Raw genomic sequence first — 21,137 nt, 5'->3', positions numbered from 1 at the left:
GCTCCGTCCAACCTGACTTTGAACACTGCCAGGGATGGAGCATTCACAGCTTCCCTGGGCAACCCATTCCAGTGCCTCACCACCCTCACAGAAAAAAACTTCTTCATTATATCCAATCTAAACTCCCTCTGTTTGAGTCTGAACCTGTTACCCCTTGTCCTATCACCATAGTCTCTAATGGCTTTTGGCTGATCTTAACAACAGAGGCAGGAAAGCAAGACAGAATTGATGCTGTCCAGGACAAAGGATTCAGCACCCCATTTTTCGGACGAAAATCATTGGCCATCATTTCACTTCTCAATGCAAAGGAGGGGAAACAGGTGATGCTGAAGCCAAGCCTCACCTCTGAGGGGTATTTTGCTCAGTGGAGGTGCACCTAGAAGGGAGAAAGTGGAAGGTTTGAAGTGGTCCCTGGTGCCTTTGGGAGCTCCATAGTGGGGTGGCCTGGGGAGACTGGGTCCTGGCTGGTGAAACCAAGACTTGGTTTGGTCGTAAGGCACTCATTCAGGAGGCTGCAAAACCTTACAAGAGGTTTGTATTTGTGTAAGCGAACATGTGGAGCAAGCAGACACTTGTCCAGGTAGCAGGACATGCCTAAGTACAGGACACCATGAGTAGTATGTAGGTTTCCCACCAATTTACATGAGAGCATAATTTCTGAAATAAAAGGGAATTTCACACCCAAGGAAAACAAATAAACTCCATCCCATTGCCCTTTTTAAAAAGCATTTACATTATTACCCATTCAAGCATTAAATTGAATTTATCCTTTCCCCCAGGGCTGCATTTGGCCATCCCACTGCTGAGCCACAGAGACACACCTGAGCTGTTGGGACATCAACCACAATGTGTCTGCCCTACTGTGGTGCTTCCCTCTGATACACCCTTTTCCTTCACACTCTACCCTGCACAGAATGGTGTTTAGGGTTTGGGAACAGCTCAGTCCCTATGATTTACCCCCACCCCAGTAAATGCTGCCCCCAAGAACATGCAGGTCCATGTGGCTGAAAGCTCACACTCACATCTGCAGGACAGGCACGGCGAACTTCAGAGACAAGCACATGTCCCTGAAGCCAGCGGAGGGGATTTTTCGTGGCATTCACAGAGTGTTTCATGTGTCAATACGAGAGGAGAGCGTAATTACCAGCTGAGAAACTGCAGGAAACGAGCCAAGGTTGAGTGAACGAAATGGAAAATAAAGGGAAGCGCGGAGGACACACACATTTTAAAACCATTACGGAGGTATGCATTCACGTGCTTGTGGGAGCCTGGGAATATATAAGAGCCCGCGACTGCGAAGCAATGAATTCAAGGACCAGTCTATGGGGAGCATTTTTTTTCCCTGTGACTTCAAACTTCTCTCGGAGCTCGCAGAGTTTTAGTCAGCTGGCATGCAACAGAGGTACGACTTCCCCAAGGAAACTCTTCCTCGGCTTGCGCTGGAAAGGCTGCTGGGAGAGTCCGGGAGGCAGAAGGCTGCAAGCAGAGGCGAAACCTCCTCCTCCTCCTCTTCCTCCTCCTCTTCCAGCCACAGAGCAGGTACGTGGAGACGCGTGTGAAACCGGGAGCCTGCTGGAAAGTTGAGCTTTGGACTGAGGGAGAGATGGGGGCTCTGGTGACTTAGAGCTGCAGCCTTTATAAATAACCCAGATGAGGAAGGTACTGTCTAAATAACGTATACAGTGTTTATGAGTAGGCTGAGGAACTGCCTAAACACACTGTGCTGATGCTTTCATCCACACAGCTGTATATTTAATCCATCAGGGACTCTCACTGCAGTGAGTTAGAGCCTTTACGTTAAGGAGGCACGGGTTAGTTTATAACAATACAGTTGTCATGTGCTTGCTTTGTTATTATTCTCTGTGTTTATAGTAATAGAAGATGGGGAGATGGGTTGGGGTTTTTTTCTCCTTTCTTCACAGGACTTTAGTCTATTTATGGTATTACTGCATTATAGCACTCTGAACCATGAGTGCTGCAGAGATCAGCATTGTGCACTGCCTAAATGCTGTTCATCCAGCTCTCGAACACTGAATCCTAATATAACCCTGGGAAAATCATACAGTCCTGGGGTAAAAGGGGCAAAACAGTGTTTAGCTCCTCTGCTCTTCTTACTATCAGTGCTGTCATTGAACTCTCCCTGTTGGAGCACGAGGTGTGAGATGGCAGGGTTATTTTTCTACTCTTAAGAGCCTGACAGCTTGAATGTCACCTTGGGTGAACAATGACTTACTGATAGTATTTTGCTGCATCTGGGCTGTTACTATGAGGAATTAATGTTTTAGGTGATATTTGCAATTAACAAAGTTTTAGGAAATCTAGTTTATGTAAAAAGACACAGTTTTCTAAAGCCAAACCCTGTTGTATTTTTGATAAAAGTACAAATATGTTTGCCTTAAATAGAGCCAAAGTTTGGCTTCTCACAACAGTGGAAATCTGCTTTTTTACTAAGATGTGACCATTTCAACTTTAAAATGACCTGATTAATCCAAAATGCTGAAAAACTTTACTTTTCAATAATAAAAGTTCACCAAGAGTCATCCCTTTTTAAAGTAGATGGTTACAGCTTAGTGACTGTATTAGTGCTTGGCCTTTTACTGATACAGTGATGGATGGATTCAAGGGGGGGTATCAGTATCACGCAAGTCAGATCTATCAGAAATCATTTTCCTCACTTTATTTTATCTCCTGTTGGATCATATAATTTGAATACACATTTTCCCAATCACTGACTCCACTGTCAATAAAAGAAATATTGCTGAATGAAAAGCTGGGTTTTCTCTCTTTTTGCCGCACTTAGATTAAAGTTGGTGAGAAAAGATTCTGGTTTGGTTCCTGTATTTGAGTTTCTCCAGGAATTTTGTTTTCTAGGGAGAGTATTTCATGGTCTGAGAGTTTAATCTGCAAATGCCAGGATGTGTCAATTTTTGTTGATGGAAGTGTTTTCATTTTCCCATCTGCTGATGCCCCCTTGCCCAGTCCTTCCTCACAAAGTCCATAGCTTGGTGGGATTCATACAATTCTCATTCATTTACATCTTCTCTTCTGGAGAAAGGAATAGAACAAAAGGTGAATGAGGCAGGGGAACTGGCTAAACCCTGTGTGTCCAATAATTTCAATTTTTGGTAGGGAAATGCTGACCACGTGATAGAGGTGCACATGGAGAGAGGATGGAGAGAGAAGGAAGGAAGGCAGCAGATTCATAAGACAGGAGAAAAGCCATGATGGGATTACAGGAGAGGTAGGGGTCCTTATTTTTAATGCATGGGCTTGACACCAGAGAGGCAGGAGGCTGCATCTGCCCATAAGACCAAGAACAGTGTAGATGACATGAGCAATTGATGACAGAAGCATCTCCTGGAGATGCTATGGGTGCCATGAGCTGCAGCTGCACCTCTAGAAGAAGAGGTAGAACAAAGGCTGTGGCTGAGGATGGCATGGGTTATTTATTGTTTAATATGAGTGTTGTATCCAGCTCCCCAGTGGGATGAATCACCAGGGAGCTACTCCAGTTGAAAGGGAGCAAGACTCGTCCCATTCCTGCCCTTGCAGTTCAGACCCACTTTTTAAGGAGGGAGCTTGTTTTGTTTACTCCTCTGGAGAGTTTGATTCATGCGGCTCAACACAGGACTCAACCCAAAAGCAGTGCCTTAGAAAGCAGCAGCGTTAGGGATGGACAGACTCCAAAAGGCCTGGAGGTTCAAGACACACGATCATCAAGACATACTCTTGTTTATCCAAAACCCTTGGGAAGCTGCAGACCATTACAGACTGGCTCATGGGAGCCAAAAGCTGAGATTTGCTTTTCCTCCTTGCTCTGGGCCATGCAGACGAGAGGGTTTGGGGGAGAAGGGAAGTCTAATGAGGTGCCATCAGCTTTGAGTGATGTGGGGTGGAATCCAGAAACGGGGCAGGCAGTAATTGCTCAAGAGACCACAGGAAAATCAGGAAGGGCATGATCTGTTTGAGCCGCAGGCACAAACTCTTTGGCATCGATGGGGTGGGACAGCCCTTGCTATTCTGTGCAGGTGGGCAAAAGACCTTGGTTCTTCAGTCTGCCCCATGGAGGTGACCCAATCGTGTCTTATGGAGGTGACCCAAGCACATCCATCATGCTGATGTTTCAACAGCACTTTAAGGTGTAAACTGCTGGGTAGCCCAAAACACGAAAATGGGAAGTCAGCCAAATGCTTCAGGGTCTTTGGAGCTGTTTGCTGTCAGATCCACTTTAGGAAAGGGCAAAGATGATAAGGACAGCACTGATTTTTCCCAGTGTCCTCTAAGGCTGTGGCTTTAATGAAGCAAAGTCCTGAGCAGCAGAATCAGTGCATGCCCTTCCCTCCTGCTTTGGCATTTGTTTCTGTCCAGGCGCTTCTTCACAGTTCAGCTGGCACAGCTGCTTGGCCACTCTGTGGAACAGCTTGAGGAACAGAGTTGGCTCTAAAACACACAACCAACAAAAACCCTGCTATTTTTACCCAAAGTCCTCTGAACATCCAGGTGTAGAAATAAGTGAAGCTGCTATCACTCAGGGCACTCGCTATTCTTCATTATAGGCATGATATTTATATTTCATCTCCAAATCAAACCAAAATATCCTATTATGTATATAAAAAAAGTATTTTTGTTTTCTTGAAGATCTCAAATATTTGAGGTTTTCCTTGCAAAATTGTCTGTGTGTTGAAAGTGCTATTGCACACTGCTGACGAGGTGGACTCTAAATCCAGATCATCCAAAAGGCATTTAAACCTCTGGACACCACCAGTCCTCAGCTTCAACATGAGTTTCCTGCTTACCCCAAGGGGACTGCAGATGGAGGGCTTGACTCTAGGGAGTGTGCCAAAGGGATCAAGGGGAAAAACAGTTCAAGACACGATGTGCTTGGGGGAAGGTGATCAGAACCAGTCTGATGAGAGCCCAGCCAGGGGGAACATGTCCAGAGTTGTGATAATTTCATTGGCAGGCTGCTCTTTGGAGAGTTAAACTTGGATATTTCCATCAGTTGCACCTAATCATGCCCGCACACATACTGCACACATACATACCATTCACACCTCCCGTTTCAGGGTGCATTGCAAAACAGGAGGGATGCTGAGAGCCCAGATCTTTGGCATGTTATTTCAACCCTGGGAAAAGTGCATTGCAGCAGTTGAGGCTTGTGAGGTTGGGAGAAAACAATGGGGGAATCTATGGAAAGGTGGGTTTTCCAGAAGCAGGATTAATTAGGAAAAGGAAGTGGGGAAACCAACAATTAGACAGCTGCTCCAGCCCTAGAGGGCAGCACAAAATAATAAATAAAGGGCTGAACTCCCAGGCAATCCAGAATCACCTTCTGCATGATAAAAACTCCTCTTTTACAGTGGGAATTTTTCCCTGTAGGTCTGGTAGATTCAGCACTATGTACTCACTGCCAAAAAGTCAGCAACTCGTCTTGATTTTCAGACCCCTTTGCCTTTATCGAGGTCCCTAATTCCTCCCTTATGTGATGAAAACCCATCAATTCAGGAACACTGTAGCTAGCACTGGACCCTTGTGCTGCCCGCAGACTGCTATCACAGCCGGATCAGTGGGGTGACTGCAAAGAGAAAGAGTTATTTCTTCCAGGACAGGTTTCCAGATTTCTGGGATTTGTATTTATTATATAGTCTTAAACTTCCAATCCTCAAACGCTGTTTTCCTAAAGATGCAGAGAGAGATTTAGGTACAGGGTGAGGAGGCTGCAACACTCCAGGAATGCATCTCGCAGGCACAAAACCCTAAAGTAAACACGCTGCCTTGCAGCACGCATGCAGCTAAACAATGGCATCGGCAATGATAAGTCACTTATTCCCCGTGGCCTGATCCTGACAAGTTTCTCTGGCAAAAATCCCCTTGTTTCTCAACGCCTGCCCCAAGCAAAGGGCTTCAGGATGTCGCACAGTAGCTGACTCCATCCGGAGCACAGCGGTGGCTGGGACCCAGCAAGAGCCTGGAGAGGAGTGCGGAGGAAGACAAGGAACATAATTTAAAGCAGACACCGTCCCAAATAAGGTTATTTCCCTGAAAATGCCTCTGTTCTGAAGTTAAGAGGGAGCCTTTGGCGTCCTGAATGGGTGAGCATGAAGCTGATGGGCAACCTCCTCGGTACCAGGACTGAACCGGTTTTGAAGAGCTGGATATGCGTTTTAAAGACATGATAAGCAGTGTCTGGGGAAGCGGGGAACCCTTGAAACAAGGTAAACATGAAATACTCACTCTTTTTTAACCCTGAAGGCTCCAACTCAGCAGCAAAGGGTCTAGCGTGAAAAGCGATTAGACCCTGAGGAGTTTGGTTTGTGTTTGGTGTATTCTCTTGTATTTAACCTCTTTTTGGCACAGGATAAAGTCTCTGTTAATTGTGTAAGCAGTAATAAAAATTACCTTTGGGGGAAATTTAGAATGTGCTGCTGTTGGTAGCTACAAGCAGCATCTGTGAAGTGGTTTTAGGGATAATATTGTAATAGAGATGGGGGCAAATATTGCTCTGGAGTGAAAACAGGGAAAACTGGGATTAAACCCTGATTATACCATTGTTTTCAGTGTGTCTTCGGGGCAAATCACTGCTCTTCTCTGCCTTTGCCCTCGCATCTGTTAAGTGGGTATGCTGATGTGGTTTGGGTACTATTCTTTTTCTGGATGCTAAATTATTTGACCCATTTAATAAGGCTCCTCAGGGGTGTTATTCACAGAAATCACCTCTATTTTACAGCTGGGGATGGGGATGGGTGATTTTGAAGTACTGTGATGGAAAGCTGTGACATTGAATGGGGCTCGGAGCTCAGTCCTGCTCTGTGGGATGCTGGGATTTTTATCACAGCTGTCAGTGGGAGCAAAGTGGCACCAAGCACGAAGCTGGGAAAGCCTCAGAGCAATAAAAGCTCTTTTAGGGTGAGTTGTTGCTACTGCTGCTCCTGGATTGTTTCTGTAAGCTGTGGTTCGAGACATCGGTGCCAGCACCAGCAGGCAGGGGTTAGTGGTGATGCTCTCTGACACCAGCACAATGGGGGTCCTGTGAGCCCTGAGCTCTGCACTAGGAGGGTAGTGATGGGTACAGAAAGAAGGGGAATGTGGTGCTGTGTCATGCTAGGTGTTGCTGAGGGGCATGTAAAGGATGTATAGAGAAAAGCTAGGTAGGAAAAGCTCCTCAGCTGGGCAGCTGAGCTGAAAACCACCTTGGGAAGGTGAATCTCCATGCTCCGCACCATGAGAAGCAGCTTTACCTTCCTATGGACAGAGTTCATGTGGGCTCATGCTGGGAGAGACCACCACATCCTAGTGCTTCAGGATGTGAGACCCACCTTAGAAACACCCTGAGGCACAACATCCTTGCTTACTACAGATAGGTTTTACACAGCAGGCCATTAAAACACATTTTTGTGTTCAAATACATCCATTTCTCCGTTGCTTTATAAGCTTACAGTTTAGAGAGTTTCAAAGCATGTCAAGAGTCTGCACTGTGTCAGGTTTACTGTTAAAGGAGCAAAGGGACAATACTTTGCACTGGCAGTGTGGCAAAAAAAGACACTGCAGAGCATGTGGGACGCATGATGTCCATCAGGGTGGTGCCCTGTTGTGGGTAATATCCATGGAGATTTCCTCAACTTAATTAATTGGATCTAAACAGAAACAATTTCTATTGGAGGGCTCTGAATAAAGCTTTGTAACCATTGGTATGTTTGGTTTTTATTTCAGTTCCTGCAAACTGATACCCAAATGATAAAACCCTTTTTCCTCCTTATAGGAGGCACCCATTCCTCTAAGCCCTGGGGAATGAAGAACAGATGGGAGACAACAAAGACATTATAGGTGGTGGTGTCAGCAATTCCTCCTTCTAGAGGATGACTTCAGTATACTGTGCCAACATTAATTAAAAGGGTCAAGAATGAACACTCATGTTTTAGAGTTTTGTTCCAGAGGGGAGAGGAGCAGATTTTTGATCCTGATGCTAAGCTCCAAAAACAAATTCCAAACTCTTTCATCTTGGGGTCCCGGATCATCATTCATTACCAGCTGTTTCCCTGAACTGGAAGGAATAGAAGGTCTCAGAGGAGACCTTAGAGCGATTTTCCAGTGCCTAAAGGGGCTACAAGAAACATGGAGAGGGGCTTTGGACAAGGGCCTGTAGGGACAGGCCAAGGAGAATGGCTTTAACTTTCCAGAGGGGAGACTGAGCTGAGCTCTTAGGCAGAAGCTCTTCCCTGTGAGGGTGCTGAGGCGCTGGCACAGGGTGCCCAGAGAAGCTGTGGCTGCCCCATCCCTGGCAGTGTTCAAGGCCAGGTTGGACACAGGGGCTTGGAGCAAGCTGCTCCAGTGGAAGGGGTCCCTGCCCGTGGCAGGGGTTGGAGCTGGATGAGCTTTAAGGTCCTTTCCAACCCAAACCGTTCTATGATGTTATGAATGTGCATCTGAAAATAGAGCAGCCATGGGCTAAGCCTCCCCAGTTTCCCTCTTCCTTGTACACAGCCCTTTGCTCTGGCTCGGAAGTAGAGGGACCAGGCAGGTTTCTGTAGTGAGCCTGTTGACACTGCTGTCCAGCAATTGCAATAACCTTGTGGAAGCATGGCTATCAGCTGCATCCCTCAAACAGTGACTAAGCGGAGGGATCTCCACCAGCTGGGAATGATCCCATCTCTTTTGTTTCCAGCCTCCTGATGCTCTGTGGGTGGAAGCCGCTGAGTAACGGTACGCCGATGCCGGTTCTTGGCGGCACGTGCGCATGGGATTGGCATGCCCTTGGAGCTTGCAGATGCAGGCTAGTGCCTGGAAAGACTTAAGAGCAGTGCTAGCTATATATTGCCTCATAGCTTCCAGTTAGGAGCTGGTGTGTGCCTCGCCGGCCTGTGCGTCCCTGGCTATAGATGTGGGCAGGACCAGCTCGTATCTGTCTCAAGAAGCCATACAAACACACACACACTCAGCAAGTTTGCAACAGAGGCTGTCATAAGGAAGTGATAACTGGAGCTCACGTCAGTGGTGACCACAGCCAGACACCTCATTAGTGTAAATCTAGAAACAAGGCATTTTAAGGACAAATGCTTTCCCTTGGCCTTGTTTGCATTTTAATTCCATTGCCCAGTGGCTGTCTTCCCACTATTTTTGCTCCTTTTGTAGTTACTCCTATGCTCTTTCCTGATTGCTTTCCAGTTAAACTCTAATGAATCCTTCATTTCACACAAATCCATTCCATTTTATATCTTTCTCCTTGTAAGGCATCTGCTTTCAAGTGTATTTAAAAGGCTGCCCATACCTGGGAAGTATAAAATGGAAAACTGACATTTGGACAAAAAGTTCTCAGTCCATCCTCTGAGCTGTTTATATTAACTCAACAAATCTGGATGAGAGTGTACAATCTCTTTGACACTCTGGGATGAGAGGAATGGAAAATGCTGCGGATGGAAATATAAAGTGTTCCCAATGTATGGTGTTTCTGAGTGTCACTTGTTTGCTTTGCTCAGGACTTGGCACCCCAAATGTCCAGCCCAGTTTTAAGTACCTGAGCTGCCTCTATGGGGAGAGTGAAGGTAACTGGGTCTTCAGTGGTTGCCTTTCTCCATGATGCCAGACTTGAGCACCTGGACTTCGTTGGGTGGCTGGGTATCATCTGGGTAGCAGCTGAAATCACACTGGGGCAATCCCATGAAATACCTTGGACCTTCCTCATGTAAATCTCTTTTTTCCCATCAGGCTCAAAGGGATGCAGGCTCAGAGATGGGTTAGTTTATTGCACTATGTGTTTCCCCGTGTTAGATGATGATCTTTCACTGTGTCATATTAGAAATCTAACCAGAATTACTTTTACCTGCAGAACCATGAAACTGTACATCATCTTCTTCCTGGCAGTGGTGAACAGAGGAACCTCTAACAATCAATCCACAGAGGGGATGATGCCCTGTGAGATGGTAAGGCTGTCTCCATACTCAGGTCCCTTGAGATCCTGGATGAGGTTGGGACCCCCATGTTACAGGCAGTGCACAAACAGATATGATCTCCAAGAAGGGAAACCCTCCAAGTACCGGGGTTTCCATGGTAGAGGTGGGCTTTGCTGCAGCAGTGGAGGCCCAGCAGGCTGTTCTGAGGCTGTGTCCTTGTGACAGTACATCAAGGGAGCTGGGAGAAGAAGGGACATTATCTTCTTTATTTTCCTAAGGGAGAGCTGGTTGAAAGAAATTTGACCTGATTTCCCCAACACTGTACAGGGACTCTGTGGTTGCAACAGAGAAAGAACTTAGCCCTAAAATCAACTCCTTTATATCAGGCCTAAGTTCTTTGTGCTTCAAATAAAGCGTCTTCTCTGAAATACATCTACATCAGCCCTTTTGTCATAGGAGGAGACTGACCTCCTCTACCCTGACACAACATCGCTGCCAGTGGAGTTGTACCTGACTTCTGCTGGAGGTAAAAGAAGTGACAAAGCCTTTTCCTCCTTGAATTTTGCTCCTTGAAGTTTTTGCAAGCACCTGGTATATTACAAACGCTATTCACAGCTGAACTTTCTTCCTTCCCCATCCAAGTGCTTCTGACTGCAACAGAACGTTTAAAAATATTTATCTTCTTTTTTTTTTTTCCCCTGAATGTTGAAGCTGTTCCGCACAAATCCTCAACAATTTCCAAAATAGGGAAAAAAATTAATTTGCTAGCTGTACACATCGCCCTTATGGGACTCATTCCATTCCTGCCCACCCTGCCATATTGCTGCACTTCCTGAATTCCAGAGAAATTAAGACCTAGTATATATAAAAAGATCTTGGGAAGGTGACTGGGTAGCTCAATTCGTTGGCTGGGGAGGGAAGACTGATGAAGCCACTGTAAACATGACAGCTTGGGTCCCATGTATCATAGCCACATGGTGCAATAATCCAAGCAAATCCATTCCATCCCATTCCTTGGTGGGTCACAGATCAGGCTGACTGCTGAGAAGTAAACACGTGCTTGTTTCCACCACTCCCCTCTAAACTGCTTTTATCAAGCCAACAGCCCAAGGCTCCGCGCAACCAGGCTAGGGTAAATTTGGCCCCAACAGCAAACACACTGCAGTCAAGGGTTGGGATGCTCTTATGGTACAAATTAACAGCTCAGCATCACTGATGTCGATGTTGATCATCTTCCTTCGCTGATTGTTTGGTCCTGTGTAAATCCAAACAGAGCTTAAAGAAAGATGGAGCTACTGAAGGAGCTGATGGGTCCACTGAGAGCCCTGCTTACTTCACAGCATGATTTTTCATCACAGCCTCGCTGTTTTACACAGTACTTTCCCTGTGGCGACAACTTTAGAATAGCAAAAGGCTCAGAAATGGAAACTTTCATCCCAGATCTCATGGAAAAGGTGTGAGTCAGAAATCCATGTGCCTCTCTGACTCACTGCTGGTGCTCCTGTCATTGAACCAAGGTCTTCTAGAAGAGGGTTTAGGAAATAAACAGTGCCTACCAGCCCCCTGCACTGATTATACAAGTTACTGCATAATCTACCTGTTTGCAAGACAAGAAGGAACAGCTTCAATGTCAGGATGTTTTTCCTAATTCATGTTGCCTTCCAAGGACAGGGGCTCCAATTGGTTCATGTTTTACCTCCTAAAGAAAGGTGTTTCTGTTAAATCATCGTAACTGGCAAAGGAGGAGCTTTAAAATACTTCATATAAGGGATGGGGTTTTAGCAAATTATATCACTTTGCATTGAATATGTGCATAACCAGTTATCAGAGGCCAGTTGAATATGTGCATAACCAGTTATCAGAGGCCAGTTGGTTATGTAGCTGGGTAGATCTTCTAGATAACATGCAGGTACATTGTGCAAGTGCAAGTCAGTGCCTTGTGTCTCCAGCCCAAATTCTTCTGTTCAAATGCTCCTGAATTGGTACAGGAGAGCACAAGTAGGGGCTTGAATCCAGCTGCTTTGTTTCTAGGGCTTTTGCTAAGGTGGGTGACAACTGATCCAAATGATGCTCAAGTTATTAGTTGTTGGGTCACCTTTTGCCAGCATCTGAATGGGACCGTACACCAAAGGACCAAGTGCTCGCACCCTGCAGTACTACTGGTGGCAGCACAGTCAGAGATGATGAAGCCAGAATGTGAGACCAGTAAAAATCTCTTTCCCAGCCTCAGGCTGCCAACCCATTGAGCTATGGGGTGGAAGGAGAGGAGATACACACAAACAGATGCTGTTTGCTCCATTCCACTGAGAAATGCTTCATCTTTTCTTCCGAGTGCTAATGAGAACAGAATTTGTGCAGTTTGAGCCTAGGGGGAGAAAAAGATGGTGCAGAACAGACTAGATAAGAAATACAGTGAGGATGGAAATAGTCACTGGAAAGGAATGAAAGTTAAAATATGGGAGGGAAAATGCTATAGGAACAAATGGGAGACAGTGGGAGGCATAGATTTTATCTCTCCCTTTTATCACTGGGAGGGTTCAGTGGATGCAGATTAAAAACCTAATCCTGTGAGATACATGGTGAACTGAGACTGACCTCTCCCACATCATCTTCAGTGAAAACAAGCTGCTGGCATCTATGGGAGTTGGATCAGGACTTAGTTAAGATGCTGGGTGCCCAGAGGGAGTGGAGGGTGCTCAATTCTTGTTGAGATCTGACTCAAAGACTGGGAAGAAACCTGGAATCTCTCTTAGGCTGCAAAGCGGCTGCTGCTTCTTCATTGACTCCTTCTGGCTTCTCCCTCTCTACAAACCAAGCAAGAAGACACTTTCTGTTATTCGAGGCTCGGAGCTAAGCACAACTTTGTGCGTTTTAGCTCAAAATGAGTAATTCTACAGTGACTTTGCAGGAAAGGGATAATGTCAGGGAGAAGCCAGAAAATTCCCTTCATTTTTATTCTGATTTGTTTAGTGAGTTGGAGGGGAAAAATAAGAAGGGTTTCAGGCTTTAATAGGCCATTTACTGGGGATCTTTGGGAAAGATGTATTATGGAAAGGACTGTGGAGCAGTCTGTGTGTATCTAGAGTTTGGATGAGCACTTACACTTCTCTGGCACATTTTTGTGTATTCTCCAAAGCTCACATGATACAAAAGGGATTTACAAAATGCTGACTATTGCCCCACTTCCAAACAGACCTGCCACTTCGTTCACCTCAAAGTTCACATGAAGCAGATGGTTTTTAGCTTTTTTTACTTCCAAAGTCCCTTTAATGTCTGAAAAGCTGTGCGTCACGGAATCTGGATTCTGCTGCTCCACGCAAGTTAAGATTCAACAGATTTTTTCCTTTCTTCTCTTTCTGATCTTTCTACAAACAGTACATGACCCAGTCACCCAAATACATTCATAACAAGAGTTTTCCTCCAATAAATTAAATGCTGCCTAAGCCTTTCACATTCCACTTCCTCCCGCTGCTCTATGTTCTCCTTGATAACAAAACATGGTTTGACATTTATACAAGGATGGCCATGGTCATGTTTGCTTATCAGCACACACTCTGGGTTTTGCTGTACATACAGACTCAGCCCTAGCTGCAATTAAACAGACATGCATCTAGAAGATGAATTTAACACTTTTTTCTACCTTCCTCTTAGAATTGGACTGAAAAGTCGTGACCCTCACTGCACATCACAGCTTTTTTCTCTCAAAAGATGGTTTTACATTATTTGTCTTTTCCATGTTGTATCATGGGTGTCTTGTATGGGTACATGCTGTCCATACTGAAGAAGAAGGGGTCTGTTGCCTTAGGAAAAGGATAAGCATGGACGGTTAAAGCAGGAAAAGTTTGGAGATTTGCATCAGAAATATTTCAGTTGTTGAATGACCCATGTGGTTAAAGACACATTGCCTAACTGAGCCATGGTTAAAGGAATCATGGAACGAATCACAGAATGGTTGAGGTTGGAAGGGACCTTAAAGCTCATCCAGTTCCAACCCCTGCCATGGGCAGGGACCCCTTCCACTAGAGCAGCTTGTTCCAAGCCCCTGTGTCCAACCTGCCGTTGAACACTGCCAGGGATGGGGCAGCCACAGCTCCTCTGGGCACCCTGTGTCAGAAAGACATAACAAAATATTTGAGAGTGTGAGTTAGAAGGAGAGAGATGGTTTTTGTGCTATAGCATCCTTATACATTTCTCCATCCCTTTGCTTTGGGAGCTACGCTGCTAACAGAGTGAAAGTCTTTGAAGTACTGTTTACTATTGCAAGTAGGGTTTGCAAAATCTAATACAATGATGAAACTGATAAAATAAAATATCAGGAAAAAAAAAGTGAGGAAATGATGCTAGATTGCAATAGAAAGCAGCAAAACTCCTTCAGTGGGTCTATTAAAATGAGCCTAGCAGAAAGGTACAAAAGGGAGAACATTTAGTAGGTATCACATGCAGCTAAAACTCTACTGTTGTAAGTCAGAAATGTCTTTAAAATGAATTGAGTGCAAAGAAGCATGAGGGTTGTTGTTCTTGCTGTCTGAATGCTCAGGGAATGTAGCTTTATCAGTGTTCCAGGAGAAGGATCTGCTTGGATGATCATGCAAAGATGTTCTTCATTTGTCAGGTGACAACCCCTTTTCTCTGTTCTTTTCCTGGCAGGCAAACTCACAGGCATTTTGCCACAACAAAGACCTCCACCAAATCCCTCATGAGCTGTACCCGAATGTAAACAAAATAGATCTGTCTGGAAATCTGATTCAAAGCATCCCTGAAATGCCATTATCGTTTTACACTTCCCTCCAGTGTCTGGATTTAAGCTCTAACCAGATCAGCTTCATCACGCCTGGAGTCTTCTCACACATGACAAGTTTGCTAGAAATAAACTTAGCCAACAATCACCTATATGAGCTTGCTCAGAATGGGACAGAAGGGATTGGACTTTTACCCAAGGTGGAAGTACTGGACTTGTCCCACAACAGTCTGTACAATGGGATGGCTGAGTACTTCATCAAACAAGCTCCAGCCCTGCGGTATCTCTCCTTGGCAGACAACAGTATTATAATGATATCACACAAGATGTTTCAGGGATCTCCCGGTCTTGTGGAGCTAGATCTTCAGAGTAATATCATCATGGAAATAGAAGAAGGTGCTTTTGAAACTCTGGTGAACCTTTCCAAACTCAACCTCTCCATGAATTCAATTACTTGCATCTCTGATTTCAACCTCAGGCAGCTAGAGATACTTGACCTCAGCAGGAATAGCATTGAGACCTTCCACACCACAAAATCAGATGATGAATATAGCTTAAGATGTTTGGATTTGAGTGAAAACAAACTTTTTCACTTCCCAGTCTTCCCCCAGGTAAATAAGCTGGTAACTCTGAATTTATCAAAGAATTTAATCCAGCTCACTAATGAATCCCCTCATAGTAAAATGGACTATATGGAAAAAGAATGGATAGATGCTTCTTTTCATCTTCTTGATCAGAAGCAAAGCAGAAACAAAAGTTCTCTTTATTTATCCCACCTCGTATATTTAGACTTAAGTTATAATGAAATCAAATCCTTTCCGGATGATTTCTTTGAATCAATGCTGTCCCTTCACACCCTTAATCTCAGTAGAAACTGTCTTCAGGCATTTACAGTAACTTATGACAGTGCATTGACCTCCCTAACTGTCCTCGACTTGAGCTACAATGCTTTGCACAACCTTCTCCTAGATGCTGGCACCCTGTCAAATCTGAAGGAGCTGTACATTCAAAACAACCATCTTCAGACCCTACAATTTGATATCTTCTCAAGCCTCCCTAGCCTCAGACTGCTTAATCTACAGAGCAATAATATCAGCCTTTGCAGCATGTACTCAGGATTAGCTAAGCAAAGGCTTGCTGGAGAGGAAAGTGGTTGTGTGTCATTTGTTGACTCTCCTAATCTTCAGTACTTGTACCTAGCTGACAACATGCTGAGCAACCTACCAGCATACACTTTCTACAAGACTTCTCTGGTCATCTTGGATCTCTCCATGAACCCCGGAATGAAAATAGAAGCGAAAGCATTATCAGGACTGGAAAAGTCTCTGGAATATTTGTATTTACATGGCAATAGCCTCATAGATTTAAATATTGACTTGCCTTGCTTTAGTCACCTTAAACATTTAAACCTCTCTGAAAATCAGCTGAACTGGCTGCCTAAGTGGGGTAGTGACTCTCCACTGGAAGTTCTGGACCTACGGAACAATAGGTTTAGTACATTACAGAACAGCAATATTTTAGCATTAGAAAATTCACTTAAAAACTTGTATCTCACTGGGAACCCACTCAACTGCTGTGGAAACATCTGGCTTTCATCACTGATCCAGAACAAAAATGTCCAGATCCCAAATGTGGAGCACTTAACGTGCCAGTACACTCAGAACTTCGGGTACCAGGAAGAAATGCACATTGGAAACATTAGACCAGAAAACTGTGAAAAGGAGGATCTGAAGAAAATCAACTTCCTTATCATATTAACATTTGTGTTGGTTTTATCTGTGATTATCATTGGCGTGGGTTCATTCTTTTGCTTCCGCAGGCAAAACTTTAGCCATCAGTTTAAAGCATAGGAACACAAAATGCCTTGAAAACAGAAGAAATCAGGTGCTACACTGCCGCTGTGTAGAAATGAAGGGTAAAATTCTCATCTTTGATTTTTAACTGTGGATTTTAAGATGGTTTCAAAGTGCCCCTCAACTGCACCGCTACAGGGCTCTGGGTTGCAGGTACTGCAAGGAGAATTTACTGTGTTTTGCACTTGCTTCATGCTCTGGCAGATCTGCTTAAAAAGTGTATGCAGTGGTAGAAGAGGCCACTGTAAAGTGTTTTGAAGGGTATGTAATTTAAACTGGACCAAGAGAAACATCCCTCTAAGGTCTTGAGACTTTTCACTAAGCTCAGAGATGCTTTGTGATGTCACCTTCATAGAAAGACTTCATGGAAATTGAGCATTGTATCCAAATCATGTTATGACAGTCACTGATGATGTCAACTGAGTAGAAAAGCCCTTATCAAAGTTACAGAGATAAAGCTATTTTGAATGGGTCTGCTTTTCCCTAACTGGCTAGCTCCTAGTCCTTTCTCAACTGAAATCAAACAAACCTATGCCAGGGCAGGCCAAAATACATTTTTTCCCTGAATTTGGTTGCAAATTTCCCAGGAGTGCCAAAACAATGAGAATTTATCTAAAAAAGGAAATAACAATTTGTGTCTATTGTGTTTGTGGCTGCCATTTAGAAAGCCCATGGCTGACCATGGGAACCAAAGACCTTGGTGGTAAGAATCTCTTTAGATACCTCCCTTTGCTTGTAATATGTTACTCCAGCCACCAGGGCAAAACACAAGAGGTAGATGAGGTCAATTAGTCTTGGCACTTAATACCCACGAGGGATGCAAGAGAAATCTCAGGCATGAAACAGCTGCACTCTCCATTACCCAGATCTGCTCAGAAGGTCACAGGTCCACAGTTCAACTCAAAGAGGAGAAATTTGCCCCTCGTGTGCAATACATATTTAACTGGGTTTAATGTGAAGAAATTCATCTCTGGGGTGAAGGCTTTCTAAAAGGAAAATCTTGGAGAATGAATTTCAATCAGCTACCATTGGACTGAAATGTTTATAGTCCTAAGGAAAACCGTTGGGAACTCACTGCATACAATGGTATTTCAATGCAAAAGAATAATATATCTATTTTTAAAGGTCACAGGAGGTTAAACAGCAAAAAAAAACAAGTGTGAAACAATACACAGGGAACCTAGACCTGGGCCATTAATCAGATCAGATGTCTACCGTTTTTCCCTGAAGTGTTATTATGGTCTAGAGGACTGGCTGCAAGAAAAGTTATGCAGATCCTCATTCTGTGATGGTTTTAACATTGGCCAACCTGTTGCATTGCTAAAAGCTGACACTGACATATATTATGTCCCTTACTCTGACAGCAAATTCACCCTTTTGAAGTGAAAAATAAAGCTCACCGCCAGTGTGAGCCTGACCTACTAACAGGGTTCAATGGCTTCGAAAGGAGCTGTATCAGGTTTTCTGCTAATGCCAGGAGCTCTACGTTAAGGCACATAGGAGAAATAGAGGTCAAACCAAAACCTGTCCAGGTAAATTACTCAGAGTCAAATTGCTGCTTCATTTCTGTTTCTTCCAGCTAGTGAATGTCAAAATTAACACTACAAAAAGGTGTATAATTCTATTTTTAAAGCAGTTATGTAAGAAACTGGCTGGTAGTTTTCATTGTGGAATTTTGTACAATAAAAACACCTTTGAATTTTGTAAAAAGCACAGAGTTGTGAATATATTAAAGCACCAGCTTGGAATGCTCCACAGATGAAAAACTATGTCTTCCTATTTTTCTGTGGTGTTCAGACTCCACCTTAGACCTTTAACTTCTTGTTCTGAAGCAGAGACATATGCTCTATATCTTAATCATAGGATAATAGAATAGAATCACAGAATCCCACGCTGGAAGAGACCTCAAGGATCATGTGGTCCAAACGCTCCAGGCAAAGCATGGCCTAGACCAGATGCCCAGCACCCTGTCCAGCCCAATCTAAACAGTGTCTAATCTTAACAGTGTCCAACACTGGGGAGTTACTACACCCTTGGGGAGATTATTCCAATGGCTGTCTGCTCTCAGTGTGAAAAATTTTCCTCTTGTGTCCAATCGGAATCTCCCCAGGAGTGATTTGTGCCCATCACCCCTCGGCTTTTCCATGGGGCTCCTTGTAAAACAGGAGTCTTCCTCTCCTTTGTAATCACCCTTTAAATACTGGAACATGGAGATAAGGTCTCCCTTAGAGAACACAGCTCCAAGTCTCTCTCTTTGAGTACAACCAATGGAGAACAAGACCTACTGAAGTTATAGGCAAGAATTTGCAGAGACAATTAACAGCAATAGAGTCTGATCTAACATTTACAAAGAGCCAATGTTACCCATTGTCTCCAGCTGTTATTTGTGTAGGAGAAAGTCTGCACAAGCAGCAATCCCAGGGATTAGTTGGAAGCCCAATGCTGAGGCTGGTGAGCTTTTCCTTTGCTGTGGAAGCAAGCTGAGCTGTGTGCCCAGATGTGGGCTCGTTTAGCCACACACTGAGTTCACTTTTGTGTCGAGCATGGCAAGATTATATCTCCTTCTGAGTATTAGCTTGGCTGCCATGACTGGAATTAGTTAATAAACTGATGACAGAGCCAAACCCATTTAATTAACGGTTTTAACACTGCTTTTGTTTGGCTCTACCAAGAGGAAGTGCTTGTTATTACTAAACATCTGGGACTAATTAGACTTCCATTGACTTCCCTGGGAGCAGAAACAGCTTTCTCGAGGAATAAACCTCAGGAGTAAAGTGCAGCACGGCTCATTTGGATTTGTTAGTAGCATAAGCAACTGAGAAGTGACATGAGACCACTCCTGCCAGTTCTGTTATTCTGGATGGGATGAGGAGCATGAGAGAAAGAAAATGTGAGTAAAAGAGCAAAGAGAAAGAAAACAGGGAGAAACAGGAGCTGTTTGTGATATTATTCCTCAAAATAAAGGTGTGCAGATGACAGGCCCAGTTCTTGCCTCCCCTCTTTGCTCCTGTGCCTGAAAGAAGCCCAAACACCAAAGTACATGACACTGAACCGAGTATGGTCATTACTCACACATTACACATCTTTCTGCCATTTAGCCCCATTGTTCTAACGGGTTGGCACAATCCATGCTGTTTTGGCTGTAATTTTGCAACTAAAATTACACCCTCATTCATTGTTTTTTTCATAAAGTCCTTGCAATAACCTCTATTAATGCAGGGAAAGCTCATTCTGCTAAGCCAAGGAATATCCTTCTGGGACTCTGGGATATGTACTAGAGCGTGTGGGATTTATGCAGCCAATGCAAACTTCTTTCTCTTAAATTCTTGCATGCAACAAGCTGCTTCCTCTCTGCAGCTGTTTGCATGGGGCAGGACAATAGATATCCCATATATATTTCCTACCACTGTTTGCTGTGGTTTGTTCCCCAGAATGATCCTCTGCAGTGGGATCAGGTAGATAGAAGTACTGGAAGCACTAGGAGCACTTGGAGAGTGTCACTAAAACTTCAGCAAGTCATGACTCATGTTGTGCCATCCATGGAAAGTCAAGTCTCAGTTTCCAGAGGCGTTGGCTTTTCCTGCAAAGCCAAGACAAAACAATAACCTAGCACAGTACCAGAGCCTCTGGGTACAGACCTCTCTGCAGGGACCCTGCTCAGCCCTGAACTAGCCACAGTGGGTTGGTATAAATCCCAGTAAGTGTCTCTTAATATTTTGGAATCCCAGAGCATTTGCTTCTCTGTTGCTACCTCTTCCCCAGGGTATCAAATACCTCCTTACTTGCCTTTGGAGAAACAAACCAAAACCATAACCTGAATCCCTGTATCTTCACAGGAGAGAAAAACACTCCTTACCTTGCATGGCAAGGTATCCTCTGCATATTGCATGTTCCATAAGCAATCACTTATTCAGTTTGGGAGATTTACATTAAATATGAGGAAAAAATTATTCCCTGTGAGGGTGCTGAGGCGCTGGCACAGGGTGCCCAGAGAAGCTGTGGCTGCCCCATCCCTGGCAGTGCTCAAGGCCAGGTTGGACACAGGGGCTTGGAGCAAGCTGCTCTAGTGGAAGGTGTCCCTGCCCGTGGCAGGGGGTTGGAACTGGATGAGATTTAAGGGCCCTTCCAACCCAAACCAGTCTGGGATTCTATGATTTGTGCACACATGTGCAAAGGCACAGGCGCATGCAGGCTCGGATAAGAAATACATCACTTCAGGATTAGCTTTGCTTAACTTTAATTAGAACAGCCTGTACTATATGAACTTCAGTAATAACAAACAGCCCGTGGTGCTGGTGCCTGTGGATTCCTATTTCATGCCTGTCCATGCGAATGAATTTGATCAAGGTTTGCAAAAGCAATCAATGATTCATTTCAGATGCCCGAATTTTGAGCCTGCATTTCTCTTATTCTGAAACAAGTCTGACTTTCCAGAAAGCTGAGTCCATCTCTCAAAACCACAGCCCTTGTCTTACACAAGCCCTAGAAAAAAAACTGAGATTGTCCAGATGCATGTATAATTCTTTCATATACTGCTTTCAAATGATAGTTTTCTGCTCTGTCAGAGGTGTTGAGCGTCTGAAGAGCTGAAGTACAGCAAATCTACCCACCAACACCTCCTCTGCCCTGTAGTCTGCCCTCAGAAGGACCAATTTGAAA

The 21,137-nt window shown here is 44.3% G+C and overlaps 1 protein-coding gene across 3 annotated transcripts; it reads left to right on the top strand.

Annotated features, from left to right (window-relative positions):
* The first annotated feature begins 1,059 nt into the window (after window positions 1-1,059).
* On the top strand, window positions 1,060-18,188 carry LRRC32 (leucine rich repeat containing 32). 3 transcript variants are annotated; one of them, XM_061351365.1, is made up of 3 exons: window positions 1,060-1,539; window positions 9,824-9,917; window positions 14,535-18,188. In XM_061351365.1, exons 2-3 carry the CDS (start codon window positions 9,828-9,830, stop codon window positions 16,473-16,475), a joined length of 2,031 nt encoding a protein of 676 aa, XP_061207349.1. In that variant the 5' UTR covers window positions 1,060-1,539; window positions 9,824-9,827; the 3' UTR covers window positions 16,476-18,188. The 3 variants fall into 3 exon arrangements, with proteins under 3 accessions (XP_061207349.1, XP_061207351.1, XP_061207350.1); XM_061351367.1 differs by having other exon boundaries at window positions 1,060-1,659; XM_061351366.1 differs by lacking the exon at window positions 1,060-1,539 and adding an exon at window positions 4,791-6,215.
* The last annotated feature ends 2,949 nt before the right edge of the window (window positions 18,189-21,137 follow it).

The sequence above is a fragment of the Neopsephotus bourkii genome, unplaced genomic scaffold (assembly GCF_033783945.1).
Source record: "Neopsephotus bourkii isolate Nb327-2 ecotype Australia unplaced genomic scaffold, CSIRO-AGI_Nbou_v1 NB_580, whole genome shotgun sequence".
In the NCBI taxonomy this organism is placed as follows: domain Eukaryota; kingdom Metazoa; phylum Chordata; class Aves; order Psittaciformes; family Psittacidae; genus Neopsephotus; species Neopsephotus bourkii.
This window is presented reverse-complemented; position numbering and strand designations above follow the sequence as displayed.

Bases quoted from the DNA above. Each gene is read 5' to 3' on its own strand.
- LRRC32 (XM_061351365.1), top strand. From the start codon at position 9,828: ATGAAACTGTACATCATCTTCTTCCTGGCAGTGGTGAACAGAGGAACC. The intron at 9,918-14,534 runs GTAAGGCTGTCT...TTTTCCTGGCAG, and splicing joins GGATGATGCCCTGTGAGATG to GCAAACTCACAGGCATTTTG.